Raw genomic sequence first — 15,679 nt, forward strand, 5'->3', positions numbered from 1 at the left:
TACAATAAATATATATGAAATAAATAATATAATAAATATATATGAAGAAGGATGAAATAAGCTTTCAGAAAATAGTTAATTAACATAGCAATTTTTTAAATTCTTGCTATATAAGATTTCGAGCAATACTCACATAAGTGTGTTCACACCGTGAACCAAAAGTTTGAACAATCGGAGTCACCAGCAATCCGTTCTTTATGGTGGTGTTGTAAGCGATATTATCCGGTATCTTTATCTGTTTCAGCAACTTCGAGGTGTTCAGATCGAAGACGAAGAGTTTGGCAGGGCAAACGGTTGTCTCACCTAAGATGCCTGTGTCTAGGACCCACAATCTGTCACACTTGTCGATCTAAATATCGTGTTCCATTTAATTGAATATTTCTTCTACTTCGGGAAGAAATAATTTTTGATATAATTGTAAAATTATGTGTTTTATTACCGCAACTCTGTAAACGCTCACTATACCAGAGCAGTTTCCAATTTTTGCCCAGCTCCAGTCTGGATAGGGTTTCAGAAGAGGACCACTGTCGCTTTGCTTGTCAGTCACGACGTTCAAAGTCGAGGGCACGCCATCGTCTCTTATTATCGTGACGAAAGTCTTGTCTTGAATGTAAAATGCAAAAAATATCGAATTATGGAATTAGTTAATTAACCCATTTGCATCCAAGCGCGGAATATTCCGCGAGCTACGACTGTCGTCTATCACCGAACGCGGAATATTCCGCGAGCCACGACTGTTGCCTATCACCGAGCGCGGAATAATCCGCGAGCTGACTTTTTCCATTACCAGTTGCTGAATATTCTTCGTATGCCACAGATCACGTTTGATCCCTTTTGTGAGCATCTCATCTACATCGGTTCATTATATTCTTAACAAGTTTTACTTTTGTCGTGAAAATCCTTTTAACTGCCATTATGAGTAGGTGCTGATACGCACGCGATGATACGGGCCAGTCGTCAGTTGAACGTCGCTGATGCCTGAACACGGCACCTTAAGTAGAGCCATGATGCAAATGGGTTAATTAGTTAGTTAATTATGGAATTAGTAAATCAGCGAAAATGACAGGAGTTAAATAGAGGAGGTTAAATAATTATTAAAGGAGAGTTGTTCTTTACTAGACGCACAGATCTCGATCCGTATAGGATTAACATAGCCAAAAATCCTGCAATAATTTCAGCTAAAAAGAAAAGTATCGATCAATTCGATATCGAAACACCGTACCTTTCCATCGATCCACATCTATGGATGCCGACTTCGTGTAGTTGTACTCCCCGGATTTAATGGCTGCTTGTCTCTTCTCCTCGCTGCCAAAGTCGAAATCGAAGTACTTCCATTCGTAAACCACTTGCAGTTTGTCTACCAAATTCCTCGAGGAAACGACCGTGCCTTGATACGCCACGGCGACGTATACCACCCATAACCACCACGTTAGCATGTCTCTGAAAAACGACATGTCCGGTGAAACACGTAAGAGTCGTGCATAAAAATCGCGCGCAAAGCGTGCACGTAAAGATTACGGTGCATGGAAATGGGACACGTACGAGTGACAACGATTAATTCCACGGCACGAAATGGAATATGTGTGTCGGGTTTCTAACAAAGAGGCACGACGCGGGTGAATGTGGAGTCGTGACCAGCGGCATGGCAGTAAATATAAGTGGTACTGACCTTCCGTACAGAGATAACGCAAATTATATTGTTTCGTGTTTAAATTTCGAGTTTTCCTCGGTAGATAGAGGTACGGGTAGGGGTACACCTGGGTACAGTAAATGTCGTCTAACATGGGACAGATGGTAATTAAATAATTACACGCACCGTTCTATGGAACTGTCGAATAGAAAAATTAACCCTTTGCACTCGACAATTTTTTGACTAAAGAAGAGTAGGAGTTCAAAAATTTTCTGCTACAAAGCTGACGATATTATTTTCAGCAATAAATAAGAAATTGTATAATAATTAACACGTAGAATTATTTCATTTCGATACCTCGCACACTGTTACGTTATTTTAAATTTGACATATTAATTAATATAGATCTTGGAAATTTTGTCAAATGGTGACTGAAAGGCACCTCTCGAGTGCAAAGGGTTAATTGTGGAGCATAACTGTCAAATTGTCATTTTAGAAAACCCTTAGACGCGATGATTAAAAATTATAGCTTGTAATTGTGTGTCTTTCGATAAATCTTGGGGTTGAAGTATAATAAAATGAAAAATATTGGTTATTTTTTAATGTGACGTATCTCTTACGCAGCTGCGTTACAGCCAGGATCTTATAATAATACTCGAATTATGTACGTAAATACTGTGTATGGAATACGTAATATTGATTAATTGCTTAATTGAATTGGCATACTGACTTGTAATAATTTTGATTAATTACTTAATAAATCGGTGCGACGTGTAAATAGTATCGATTAATTAATTAAATTGGTACGATGACGTGTAAATAATATCGATTAATTGATTAATTAAATTGGTGCGATAATATGTAGACAATACAGATTAATTAATTAATTAAATTAGTACAATGAAGATGAATAAGTGCAATTATTTATGGAATTATTCAGAACCTTATTTTCCAAATTTTGAATAGGTGTACTGGACTGAAAATTACCAAAATAATATCGCTCTAAAGTAAAACTAATGTTAATAATATGCCAATATAATTGCAGAAAAATTTGACAGGGTACGTGGAATGTGCTAAAGTACTCGAAAGCCTAACACTAAAAGAATATTATCATTGTACATAATATTAACGACCGTTTAACTGACAATAAGTCAAAATAGCATAACTTAGCAGGAAAATTATCGATGCTTTCGAATAACTTCGTAGAACGAAAGAAAATATTTCCATGGTCAATGTCACCGAGGTATCACCGCTAAATCGAAGAAACAAATTATTAAAAAAAAAAAAAAAAATTCGATGCCAAACGTATTCTATATTCTATATATTCATTGCAATTTTTTGCAATTTTTTCCGACCATTCTTCATGCATTTCTAACACTCATATCTCGCTTTACCGAAGGGTTAGCTCCCAAGTCTGGATCCAACGTGTTATTCTATTTGTCGAACACTTGGTACACAAGCGTTCGTGGGCAATTTTATACGTTAATAAATGATAACACCAATTTTACCAAAAGCAATATATTCTTTCAAGAACTGCAGAAACTAGAAGCCTGACATCATCCATTTTCAATAGTTCAGTAATTCTGATTTAAGTTCCAATTGCATGAAAAGTGTTTGTTTCTGGAGAACAATGGAATTTAACCCTTTGCGTTCGAGAGGTGACCCTCAGTTACCATTTAATAAAATTTGGAGGATCGATATTAAATAATATATCAAATTTAATTTAATGTAACAGTGTGAAAGGTATCGAAATCACATAATTCTGCGATTCTATTATTATAAAATTCTTTATTTACTGCTCAAAAAAGTATCGTCAGTTTTTTAATAGAGAATCTTTGAATTTCTACTCTTCTCTAGCCAAAAAATCGTCGAGTGCAAAGGGTTAAATAGTACTTAACCCTTTGACTGCCACGCCGAAATTATACGTTTCGCTCAGTATTTTTATTATTCAAAGCATATAATGGTAAAATAATAATAAATTGGTGATATAAGACAACATTCTTAGTGAATAAAGTGTTTATCTTATTGGCAGTCACCAATGACCACTGTGACGCCTTGATAACGGCTGACAATTGACTAACTGTCAATTTTCGTTCAATTTTTACAATTGTAAGTAGTTGAAGTGCTCCGGTTACCAATGACCAAGGAGAAACCATGGCCGGTCATATCTGACCAACGTGGCAGTGAAAGTGTTAAACGGCACTTAATTGTCAAAAAATAGTACTTAAATGGAGAAACACCCTTAGATAATGCTTAAGAAAAATGATTACTAATTTTATCATCGTATCTCGTTTTCTATAACCAAATCCTAATGGCGTCAACATCGATGAACAGCGAATGGTCCCATAATCCACCAATCAAAGCACAAACTGAAAATAGCCGATGGTTCTACTCACTCATCATGGACTCTACTCACCAGTGTAATCTGTCACAGTCACTGAACCAATAAAAAGAATCGTCGAAGGACAACATACGTGTCCTCTTCGTATCTCAAGCACCTTGCAACGCAGAAATATAAAATACGAAGAAGTAATAAAAATCAGAGTATTATATAGCCTTTATCTTAAGAAAATAGGCAGGGATATTTCAGATAAGGATCGCACGCTGCAAAAATACGTGGAAATTATACGTGCACAATTTTTCGATCATTCAAATTCGAATTCGCAGAGAGATGGGTGACGATACACGATATTTATAACAAATTTCATCATTTATTTCCATTTACATTAGCGACGAGGGTATTATAAATAAATTGCGATTCGGAGACTCAACGTTCTCCATTTCTTCGAGCCGCCATTTTGACGTCGCCGCACGAATAAACTTTCGATGATTCAAATGGCAAGAGATAACGAACGAGAGATAACGAAACCTGGGACATTTGTTAGTACAGTAAATATATGCTTATGCAAAATAGGCTTTTCGAGAACGGCCTGTTTAAATTGCTTCGTGGGAAACCTAACCTGAAAATTTCATACGCTCTATCTTCAAATATAGGAAACGATTAGTTTCCAATTAGTTTGCAATTTGGTCACGCGAGGCAATCATAGCGGAAAAACGAAATGCAATGGATTACCAGCTCAACTTCCATTTCCAGCTTTCATTTCTCGTGTTCAATTTCGAGCAGACTTTCCATTTCGATATTATTTATGTCCGAATTATAAACCTATGTCAATACCACGTAATATCCTTTAATCGGATAAGTCGAACCAATAAATCAAGCTATTACTTATCAGCTGCTTGACTCGTTGGATACTCTGATTCGTTACCTCGTAAAAATTTTAATAGATTGAAACGATCGTGTTCAAAAAACTACTTAATCGTGTCAACTTATAATACTACGCGTATAAATGACTGGAAGTAGAGCTTCCTGTTTACCTAATCGATTAAATCTAGATTAATAAATAACGTAATTAAAGAAATCTTTATTAATAAATATGGTAGTTAAATAACATCGACTGATGGGTCTCCATTTTCCGAATCTTGTACAGTCTATCTCAAAATAGAAATAAAAAATTCGAAAACGTTTACAGCACCACGAACAGTAACAAGAAGTTATTCCTTGGTCTCTTTAGGAATTATCACGTCATCGTTATTTGAAATCACGATTCTTTTATTGTGATTCTATTAGTTACCTCGATCTCGATTATCGTGCCGATTATGACGTTCAAATACTCTCGATATTCGAGGAAGCAACGTGAAAATCCGTGGATTTGGATTCCCGAAAGGAATGCGTGTGAGTGGGCGCGATTCCGAAAGAACGCCACAGGTAGCGAGAATAATAGTCATTTTGGAAGTGGTTTCGCGAATGATATGATTCGAAACGGTGGTTCACGAAGGACGGTTTGATGGTGAAGATCGAGTACGGCCATGATGACCAGAAATTTTCATGGTAGTAATCGCTGAAATGCTCGTGGTGCCACGATCCTCATTGGGATATCGGATAGCGTCCATTTAGAGATACGACATCGCACTTGGTACCACGAACCAGTTCGTCCACGAAACCAGCTTGGATCCTAAAGTTGGTCTCATTCGGGTGCAATGTACCGCTTGCGTACCTCTGGAATGACGCTGTGAGCACCCATAGTTCCTGCTTTCCGTCTTGCGACAACACGATCTGGAATGAGAGAGGTTCGTGTACAGATTTAACGATGCAACTTAGTTCTTTGGATCGAGGATTTGGGTATTTGGGACTTTAGGAGTATTATAAGCTTAGAATATTGGGATTTCAGGACTTAGGTACTTTAAAACTTAGGATTTAGGACTTAGGTATTTTAAAATTTAGGATTTTAGGACTTAGGTGTCTTAAAACTTAAGATTTTAGGACTTAGGTATTTCAAAACTTAGGAATTTAGGACTTAGGTATTCTAAAACTTAAGATTTCAGAACTTGGGTATTTTAAAACTTAGGATTTTAGGACTTGGGTATTTTAAAACTTAGGTACTTTAAAACTTAGAACTTTAAGACTTAGGTATTTTAAAACTTAAGAATTTAGGACTTAGGCATTTTAAAACTTAGGATTTTAGGCCCTGTATCGTCTTCTAATACTAGTATCTAAGGAGTTAGAATTTTAGAATTTTGAGATTTTAAAACTCAAGAGTTTAGAATTTAGGTCTCCAAGATTTAAGATTTTAGGACGTATCTAATTCTAGAATATTAGGATAGACATAAATCCACATTGTATGATAAATCTTCTATCCCTACCTTTATCCCAGACGGAAACTGCAACGTCTCAGGATCCTTGGCGATTATCTCGTTATTCTTCCCTCCATATTCGAGGAAATGTTTACTGTTCCAGCAGGCGATCGCCAGATCGGACATCAATCCGAAGAAAAGCACTCCGTTGCTATCCATAGCTTGAGCCGCGGACTGAGATGTCCTCTCCTGTGCGAATGGCACGAACGACCTCGCCGCCGCCTCAGGGTTGTCGCGGAAAAGCGTGTAATTCCTGGATTCGAACAATCGCTTTCAGTCTAAGCTTATCGTCACTTAGCTGCCTCCAATCGTGTTCTCAACTACACGTGTAGGCTCGTTCGAACAGCAGTTAAACTTCGAATAATGACACTTAATCGGCCATGGTTAACACATTCGCAACTCACCTGATTACAGAGGTAGGCACCCATGCTTCGACTCTGCTGGCCAAAGAATGGAAATAGAGAATCCTGTCGCCGTTGCGAACGGGCCCCAATGCTAAACCGATGATCCCGTCCATCAGGTCAAACGTGTCACCCTTGATGTCGAACGTGCCGTATTGAGGATACGGGTAGAACAGGTTGTTGGTGATCATCCAGGACACGGAGTTGTGGAAATCGTAGACGATCAACGTGAATCCTGTTACATCTGCGATGTAGGCGAAAGTATCCTTGCATTTGTTCGCCGTATCTCGGACGTCCACTGCGATGGTGACGTGGAGAGAGTCCCCTTTCAACTGACTTCGAGGAAATCTGTACATGGTGATCAGGCTGTTGTCGCGCAGGGAAAATACGTGGAGCTTTGGTGAGCATAATCGTTTCTCTCCTAATTTCCCTGTGTCGAGGACCCATAGACGTTCGCATTGGTCGATCTGAGTGGGTAACGCAGGACTATTTATGTATCGTTTATGTATCGCTTATGTATTATTAGATTGGCCATTAAGTAATGGATTTTTGGGGTAAATGGTGTTATTTTGCTTTTTAATATAAATTAATGCCTTTAACGTATTAGATATGTGGAGAAGCTTTGGTGATGGTATATATATTTATGTGGGATTGGAATAAGTACGGCCCTGAAAGAATGCCAAGTGTGTTTGGGCTTAGAATGAAAGTGACCGTGTGTAAGAGGATTGACTGCAACGAATGTTTATGGTAGAGTCGAGTGAAAGTTTAGGGATGCATCCAGAGTGGTTGAAGTACCTGTCCCACCGAGGTTCCGTGGGAAAGGGGCATGATTGGAAAGGAAAGTCTGGGTATGGAAAAGGACAGAGTGAATGCTTTAAATAAGGGTGCAAGGGCGCGAGCAGCTCTAGTCTCCACAGTTATCAGTCATGAACAGTCTACAGTCTCCAGTCCAGTCTACAGTCTCCAGTCCAGTCTACAATCTCCAGTCCAATCTCCAGTCTCCAGTCCAGTCTACAATCTCCAGTCTAGTCTACAGTCTCCAGGAATCTTTTGGAAGTTGCTAATAGCGTACCAGTATGTCAGCAAGAAGTCAAAGTCGAACGTTCCCATAGCGAATCCCTCTTGTTTCATAGCCGTCAATCTACGTATAAGCTTATTGTATTCCATTCAGAAGTAAAACAGCGCTATTTTAGTCAATCTACCCAAACCGATCCCTACATATATTTATTTAATAATAACTTAACAGTGATAGAGTAACGACAAAGTGTGAGTAAGCTGTGAGTAACGATAAAGGTACGAATTATTACAACTTATTACAACGCTCAACCTACACTTCTGCAGCAACTCTCCTATTACAATTCATGACTAACAACAACTCTGGTAACTAACAACTCTTCTATTACAACTCTCTAGTCGACAACTCTCCACTGACTTAGCAACTCTCTAATCGACAACTCTCAACTCGACAACTACGCTATTGACAACTCTTCTCGACAATTACTCTGCTCTCGTCGACAACTCTCCTAATCGACAACTCTCCCCTAACTCAGAACGTCCTTGTCCTTTCATATCCTTCTTCCCATCATGCACAACCTACACGAGTTTTCCAATGCTTCCCCAACATGATCAAATATGGTCGTGCTGAGGACCTGACACATCGTCCAAGGTTTTTCCGACTGACCTGTCCTTGGAATCCTCGATGACTTTTGTAAAGCTACGTGAACTTATATGCAGTATATGCGATACTACAAATATATTTAAGGACACGTTAATTAGAATTGAGATTGTAGAGGGTTGTAGATGAAAATTTAATTTTTTATTTTATTTTATTTTATTTTATTTTAACGAAAATGCCTACCATTTCATATTAAAAATAGCGATATTACTTTCTGACTAATCTAATATTTATGTAGGATTTACATTATGTAATATTTGACTTAAATAGAAAATATCCAAAATATTCGGCGTTGACAATGCTTTATGAAGACATTTTATGAATTGTTTGTTGGAAAGAAATATTATGATTATTTTATAATTGTTTTTGATAACGGTTATACGTCAATGGAAATAATCTGCTCGTGATAATAGCCGTCCTAGTGAAATGCTTTCTATGGAAACGATGTTGTATGGATTCTTAACTTATGGTATTAAGTTGTAAAGTAAGCAAGAAAATTGTCTCGTTGATAAGCTATCACTGATAGTTTATATACGAGCTACGTTGCATGAGTAAACGTGGGAATTTCCTCGTGTACAATTACCAGTGGAGATTAACAACCGGGAATTGCCCATATAGGTAACAGTACTATCTCGACGATTTACGCAGTGAAATAAATCACTCGAGGATGTGAAGTCGACCATGTTTGTTCACGCATTCGGCATTAACGCATTCCAATCTCGCAATGATTGGAAATAAGGTTTAAAGTTTCCGATATGAATCAATGAAAAACGACAAAGCAATCGAGATAGCGAGTTTCCGAGTATCGTACGGTTAAATGTCAAAGAAATAAAAGAAAAGGAGATAAAATGAAGAAAAAGAATAACGGAGATGATGAGCTTCCAAATATAGAATAATGAAACACCAAACGAATAAAGAAAGAAAAAGAAAGCAGTCGAAATGGCGAGTTTCCAAGTACCAAACGATTAAATACCAAAAGAATATGGAAAAAAGTAAATAAATAAATAAAATAAGAAAAAAAATAATCGAGATGGTCAGTTTTCAAATAATTAGGCATCAAAGGAAGAAAAAGGAAAAATTTTAATTCAAAGGTACCTGCATTCTGTAAACACTGGTAATACTGTCACAGTTGTCTATATTATTGTAAACCCAGCTTGGATATGGCGCTATCAAGTGATTCCCATCTGCAGAAACGCGACCGGTAACATAACCTAAGGTCACTGGCACGCCATTTTGGAACCTTGGAATGGACACGAACACCGTCGTTTTCGATGCTTGAAAGAATAAAATATACACATAAATTCTTCTTAAATTAATTATCAATTATTCTTAAATTTAAAAAGATATATAACATAAAAATAAATATTGCATAATTAAAACACGTAAAATTATATGAAAACCCACAGAAACATCAAAGCATAAAAGTAAAATGATCTAAAAATGTGTGTAAATATATATAAAAATATAAAATGTATTATTCTTATAGAAAATTCTGTCATTTTATATTTTTAGAAAAAGTTCAATTATATTGACATTTGGAATGACATCGTGGTGAGCTTATTGTTTAGCATAAATAATGAGAAAAAATTCTATAATTTTTCGTGTTATACAAACAGGGCCGACATGACCTCTTGCGGGGCCTGGTTCCAAAATTTTGCTGGGGCAGAATACACATTTAAATCCGATACTAAACACGTTAAATGCTACGCTGGTCCCGAGGGATGCAGTTTAATTTCTCGTAAAAAGTACATTTCTCTGAAAGCATTTGTATTTTTTTATCTGAAATAGGACTTTATGAAGTTACATTGAACTTTGATGATTTTTGTCACTCGTCCAAACTGAATCATCACTATTATAAAAATATCTTGCATCTGTTTATGTCATCATTCTGTAAAAAGCTAATCGAAATCGAAATTTTCTAATTGGGAGATTTCCTTGATACCTAATATCTTCAGTATCAACCTTCGACGTCAACGTTTAATATCAACGTTTAGAACACGATGCAACGAAATATTTCAATGCAAATATGAGAAAGAAAATCTTACACTCGTGTCAGTGTGCAGCAAGTCGTCATCGGTTAATGGATTATGCAATTGTATTTTCTACACGCACCCGAATATTTAATCTACTATATAGTAGATATATAGGGGGGGGGGGGGGGTATATATAGGAGACCTGCAAAATGCTGATGAGTCTTCGTAGACCGCGGGGCCTTTCAAAACGCGGGGACGGGTACCGGTGAACTCGCTAAACCTGCCTCGCGCCGGCCCTGTATACAGATTTTAGTAACATTTTCAGCTATAAATAAAATAAAATTAGAACTAGGTTCATTGTACCTTGCACACAGACAGACGTGTAAAATTCTATTCTGAATTCAGGTGGAAAATGTTATATCCTTTTACCTGTAATGTGGACATCGACGTCAATGGGTATGGAGGCTCCAGGTATAAAGATTCCATTCTTAATAGCTGACAATTTCGTTTGCTCAGATGGGAAATCGAATTCCAACGTCTTCCAAGAATATATCTTCTTTAGTTTATCTTGACCACGTGCACCCACAATTGCCAAAAGCAGCAGGATCGTGGTGTAAAACCGCCTCATCTCTGCAATATAAACAACGTTATTAGCAATTAGACGTGTCTGACAGTAATTTATTCCCCTTCGATTTTACGTAACCACATCGACGAAAACAATTGTTCCGTACTGGTATATGACGGACTCCCTATAATTGCTTGTAATTAAAATCGTCAGAAATTTAATACCTTGTTTTTGCAAAAGAGTATATTTCTCTGCAAACTCGAATTATAATTTTAAATTTTCCAATTGCAATTCTCACCTTTACGCTTTGTCCATTTCCACTGGATACTTGTATTAACGAAGACAAAATTGTTCTTCTTCGAATGTTTCAGAAAATTCAGGAATGTTTCGAAAAAATTATTCGGAAGAATGTGTGTAATACTAAAGCAAGGAAAATATTCAGTCATGAATATTTACAAGAATGATGTGTATAGTATTTTCGACTATTCCCTTATTAATGAATACTACGCTGAGTCAATCCGGTTTTGACAACGCTGACTATCGTACAGAATTATTCAATGTTTACTACGCTTTCAGGACGTTAATTCATTCAAACACTATCGTTTACAGGCGAGGTTGTGGATAAGGAGAAGATAATAAATTAGAATAACAAAAGAAACTTGAATCAACATTGACAAAATTTCTATTTTTCACAGAGTCAGTATATGCATATCCAAATATAGTTATTTAGTAATAATATTGAACCTAGTTTGAATAATAATTCTGGGATATACTAAGTCAACCATAAACGTGAAATTTATATACGAATTTCAGGAAAAACGAAATTAAAAATTCGAAGTGACAAAAGAGGAAATCTTGAAATGCAAAATTTTTAATAAAAAATAATTTTAACTGGTCACGATTAATTCCTAAAGTAGTACAGTGGCAAATAAATAGATATAACAGATATAATTCTATTTCTTTCTAAACAAAAATTAATATTAATTATACCAATTTAACACTGGAAAATAATAATATTATATTAAAACTTGAAACTAGTCTACTATTAAAGCCTAAATATTTTTGTAGATACTAAAATTTCACTTTGCATTTCTTTCAAAATCCTGTGGTAAATCACAAAATAATTCTACATTTTTCTCAACAAAAATTATGATAATGTTAATTTTGACAAAGCATCTGCACGTTTGAGCAAATAAAATTAAGAAAATGTCTGAAACCGGTCAAAATAAAGAATTTAACAGTGCAAATATTAACCCTTTGCACTCGACAATATTTTAGCTAAAGAAGGGTAAGAGTTCAAAGATTTTCTACTATCAAGCTGAGGATATTTTTCTCAGCAGTAAATAAGATATCGTATAATAATTAACACGTAGAATTATTTAATTTCGATACCTCGCACACTGTTACATTATTTTCAATTTAATATATTAATTAATATCGAGCTTCGAAATTTTATCAAATGGCGACTGAAGGGATAAATTTCTATGCTACCCAAGTATCGCCCGTCTAAGGAGAATCATCGTTACCTTGATTTCTGCGTCGTTCATTACCATACGATATTTCAATGAAACGCAACACCTGACTATTTGCACTGGTGGTGTACACTACGCGTTATTAATCCTTTATACTTGACGATTTTTTGGCTAAAGAGGGGTACGAGTTGAAAAATTTTCTTCCATAAGACTGATGATATTTTTTGAGCAGTAAACAAGAAATCGTATAATAATTAACACGTAGAATTATTTAATTTCGATACCTCGCACACTGTTACATTATTTTAAATTTGACATATTAATTAATACCGATCTTCGAAATTTTATTAAATTTATTGAATTCTATTAAATTTTATTATATTCTATTGAAGAGCGCCTCTCGAGTGCAAAGAATTAAATCCGAAAAATTCCTGAAGGCAATGAAATGTCACTTATTATTTCTCTTATAAATGTCCTTTTTAAATTCCGATTACTTAAAATCCCGTCTCGCTGAGACAAAAAGAAATTGGAGTAGAATCGAGTCACGACATTGTCGTTTGCCGGCAAAACGAAAGGAAAGATAATCGATCTTCTCGTTCCAATTGCTAAAAGGTCCACGACCATAACACGCATTTCGAAACTCACCGCGTGGTTATGCAACTGCGAATTGGCGCACAGGGTAGCTCGCTTCCGGTTCCCAACGCGGTTCTCCGCCACTTCTGCTGGCCACTTCCGGTCTTCCAAGTCGTTCGAGGTACTCGCTGTTCTTCCCGCTCTTTCTTCCGCGGAGGCGATCCGATTTCGGTGTCACTCGGCTCTTTCTCTGCTTATAACTTTCACCGTCACTGAAAGGACACCGACAGAAGCTGTTAACAGTGCAATCGCTGTCGATTTCGATTCGTACGAGTGGAGGTGTGACGATCGAATATTCTAGGATACTTGGAATTATTTTCGAAAGGACTGACCTCGGGAGTAATAGAAACAAACACTACTTGGGTGCAGAATATTATAGTTATCGATGCTCTTCGGGTAGCAGAACGTGATTTATCGTCACTGTCAGGAATGTTTACGTTGATGATTATTTGTGCTTGTGATGATTGAGATTTTTGTGACGATTGGGGAAATTTAACGACTATAATTTTAGTTTTTATTGTGTTATGGTTGTCAATGTTCTTCGCGTGTTAAAATGTAATTTGTCGAGAATATTTACTTTAATGCTCGGCTTTACGTATTGTATAATGGAGAAAGTTTCTCCGAGTTCTAGGAAAATATAGTGATTAAAATTCTAGATTTTATTACGGTACATCGGGCTGGCCGAATTATGGCAATAGGTGTTACTCTTTTGTTGTGTAAGCAGTGATTCTGATTTATGAAATGTAACCAAATAACTATGATTTCAAATTATTTCTCTTTTATTCAAAACATCGAACAAATTGATTACCATTGAGATTTATGGAAAATGGAAAATGGAAAATATTAATTCCAATCCAAGGAATTATAATATCGAAGAACTACTTTATTGTTCAAAATATTAAAGAAATTAATTACCATAGAAATTTATGAAAAATGAAAAATATTAATGCCAATTCAAACAACTATAATTCCAAGCTACGACTTTCTTAATTAAAATATTAAAGAAATTAATTACCATAGAAATCTATGAAAAATGGAAAATATTCATGCTAATTCAAACAACTATAATTTCAAACTACGACTTTCTTAATCAAAATATTAAAGAACTTAATTACCATAGAAATTTATGAAAAGTGGAAAATATTAATGCTAACACAGACAACTATAACTTTAAACAACTACTTTATTATTCAAAATATTAAACAAATAAATTATCATAAAAATTTATGGAAAATGGAAAATATTAATGCCAATCCAAACAACTATAACTCTGAACAACTACTATATTATTCAAAATATAAAAAAAAATAAATTATCACAGAAATTTATGAAAAATGGAAAATATTAATGCCACTCCAAACAAATATAATTCCAAGCTACGACTTTCTTAATTAAAATATTAAAGAAATTAATTACCATGGAAATTTATGGAAAATGGAAAATCTTAATGCCAATCCAAACGATTATAACTCCAAACTACGACTCTTGTATTCAAGATATTACAAAAATTAATTACTATACAAATTTATGTAAAATAGACAGTTATTTACAAGTGGAAAACGTGGAACGTTTATTAATTAAATTAGAACAAGCACGTTAAAGAACCGGACACGAAATTTTGACTAGTTTTCACAGAAGAGATAATGAATCGAATTGAGACGCGATCAGATCGTGGAAGACGAGACAGAGCGGAACGTTGCGCGCGTCACCGCGTTCGACCACCGACTGTGAGCAGACAGATTCCCGTGGAGCAACGATCCCGTCATGAATCGTGTAACTCTACGCAAAGATCGCAGTCTGTCCTTTGAATGTTGTGGTCCGTCGGTCACGGTCGCGTAGCAGGTCTGCGAGTTCGAGGAATCATAACAGGCTTACTGATAATCGCCTTTGCAGTATAAACGAGTATGTCACAAGAGAACAGCAAGCTGAAGTGGAAAGAGGTCAACGCAATGGGAAATCCCATCTTTAACAGGATGTTTGTCTAACTCGAATACCGACAAACTTGAACCGCGAATCCTGAATATATTTAACACGAAGAACGATTACTATAGATCCTAACTGTGAATTCTTCAGTAATTGAAATAAAAGCTAGTAACCTAGTTCGAACTTGACCCATATAGTAGAATTATGAATCTTGAATATAGTTCACTATAGTCACATAGTCATTAGAGTCTTGAATATAGTTAGAATATGGTCAGTGCGAAGAACGATTAGTATAAATCCTGACTGTGGATTTTTCAATATTTGGAATAAAAGTTAGTAACCTAATTCAAACCTAATTCATATATTAGAATCGGGAATCTTAAATACTACTGTAAATATAGACTGTGAATATTTCAATAATTTAAATAGACTCAGGATTTACGACTTTATGTAAATCAGTTTTAATAAAATTCAAGAGCATTATGTAAATTCGATCGAAAAGTAGAAAAGTAGCAAAAAAGATCGTGACATAGTATTAAACTATTCACAGAAACACTATAAATAACGTGTATGCCAGTGATTATGAAAGTGATCTAAGTCATATACGTAAGTTTCATGTCGTAATATTTAAAGTTTCGTGTTTTAATTATATTATAAATTTAAAAAATTCCGGACAAAACTGTGAATTTATTCAATTCGATTCTTAGCGGCTATA

The 15,679-nt window shown here is 35.6% G+C and overlaps 2 protein-coding genes across 4 annotated transcripts in view; both read right to left on the reverse strand.

The window, feature by feature from the left end:
• LOC108547244 (major royal jelly protein 2-like) overlaps window positions 1-1,613 on the reverse strand; it is a 5,891-nt gene extending 4,278 nt beyond the window's left edge. The window contains exons 1-4 of one of the 2 annotated variants that reach the window (XM_017899676.1): window positions 1,543-1,613; window positions 1,223-1,440; window positions 440-603; window positions 134-349 (exon numbers count right to left, since the gene is read on the reverse strand). In XM_017899676.1, the coding sequence (XP_017755165.1) occupies window positions 134-349; window positions 440-603; window positions 1,223-1,436 (594 nt within the window). In that variant the 5' untranslated portion in view covers window positions 1,437-1,440; window positions 1,543-1,613. Of the gene's footprint in view, window positions 1-133; window positions 350-439; window positions 604-1,222; window positions 1,455-1,542 lie in introns of those variants that run through there. The other variant, XM_017899675.1, reaches the window with a different exon arrangement.
• Window positions 1,614-5,094: 3,481 nt separating this feature from the next.
• Y-e3 (yellow-e3) lies at window positions 5,095-14,619 on the reverse strand. 2 transcript variants are annotated; one of them, XM_017899670.1, is made up of 7 exons: window positions 14,458-14,619; window positions 13,054-13,253; window positions 10,801-11,001; window positions 9,494-9,672; window positions 6,727-7,190; window positions 6,332-6,575; window positions 5,095-5,744 (listed from the first exon to the last, which is right to left on the reverse strand). In XM_017899670.1, exons 3-7 carry the CDS (start codon window positions 10,997-10,999, stop codon window positions 5,556-5,558), a joined length of 1,275 nt encoding a protein of 424 aa, XP_017755159.1. In that variant the 5' UTR covers window positions 11,000-11,001; window positions 13,054-13,253; window positions 14,458-14,619; the 3' UTR covers window positions 5,095-5,555. The 2 variants fall into 2 exon arrangements, with proteins under 2 accessions (XP_017755159.1, XP_017755160.1); XM_017899671.1 differs by having other exon boundaries at window positions 13,054-13,274.
• Between the last annotated feature and the right edge of the window lie 1,060 nt (window positions 14,620-15,679).

This window comes from Eufriesea mexicana, unplaced genomic scaffold (assembly GCF_001483705.2).
Source record: "Eufriesea mexicana isolate 0111107269 unplaced genomic scaffold, ASM148370v2 scaffold925, whole genome shotgun sequence".
In the NCBI taxonomy this organism is placed as follows: Eukaryota; Metazoa; Arthropoda; class Insecta; order Hymenoptera; family Apidae; genus Eufriesea; species Eufriesea mexicana.

What these genes read in the sequence shown, in the direction of transcription:
- Y-e3 (XM_017899670.1), bottom strand. Translation starts at nt 10,999, where the DNA reads ATGAGGCGGTTTTACACCACGATCCTGCTGCTTTTGGCAATTGTGGGT. An exon ending in CGTCGATGTCCACATTACAG is followed by an intron (nt 9,673 to 10,800) that starts GTAAAAGGATAT and finishes TATTCTTTCAAG; the next exon opens with CATCGAAAACGACGGTGTTC. An exon ending in CCAGTGTTTACAGAATGCAG is followed by an intron (nt 7,191 to 9,493) that starts GTACCTTTGAAT and finishes TTACCCACTCAG; the next exon opens with ATCGACCAATGCGAACGTCT.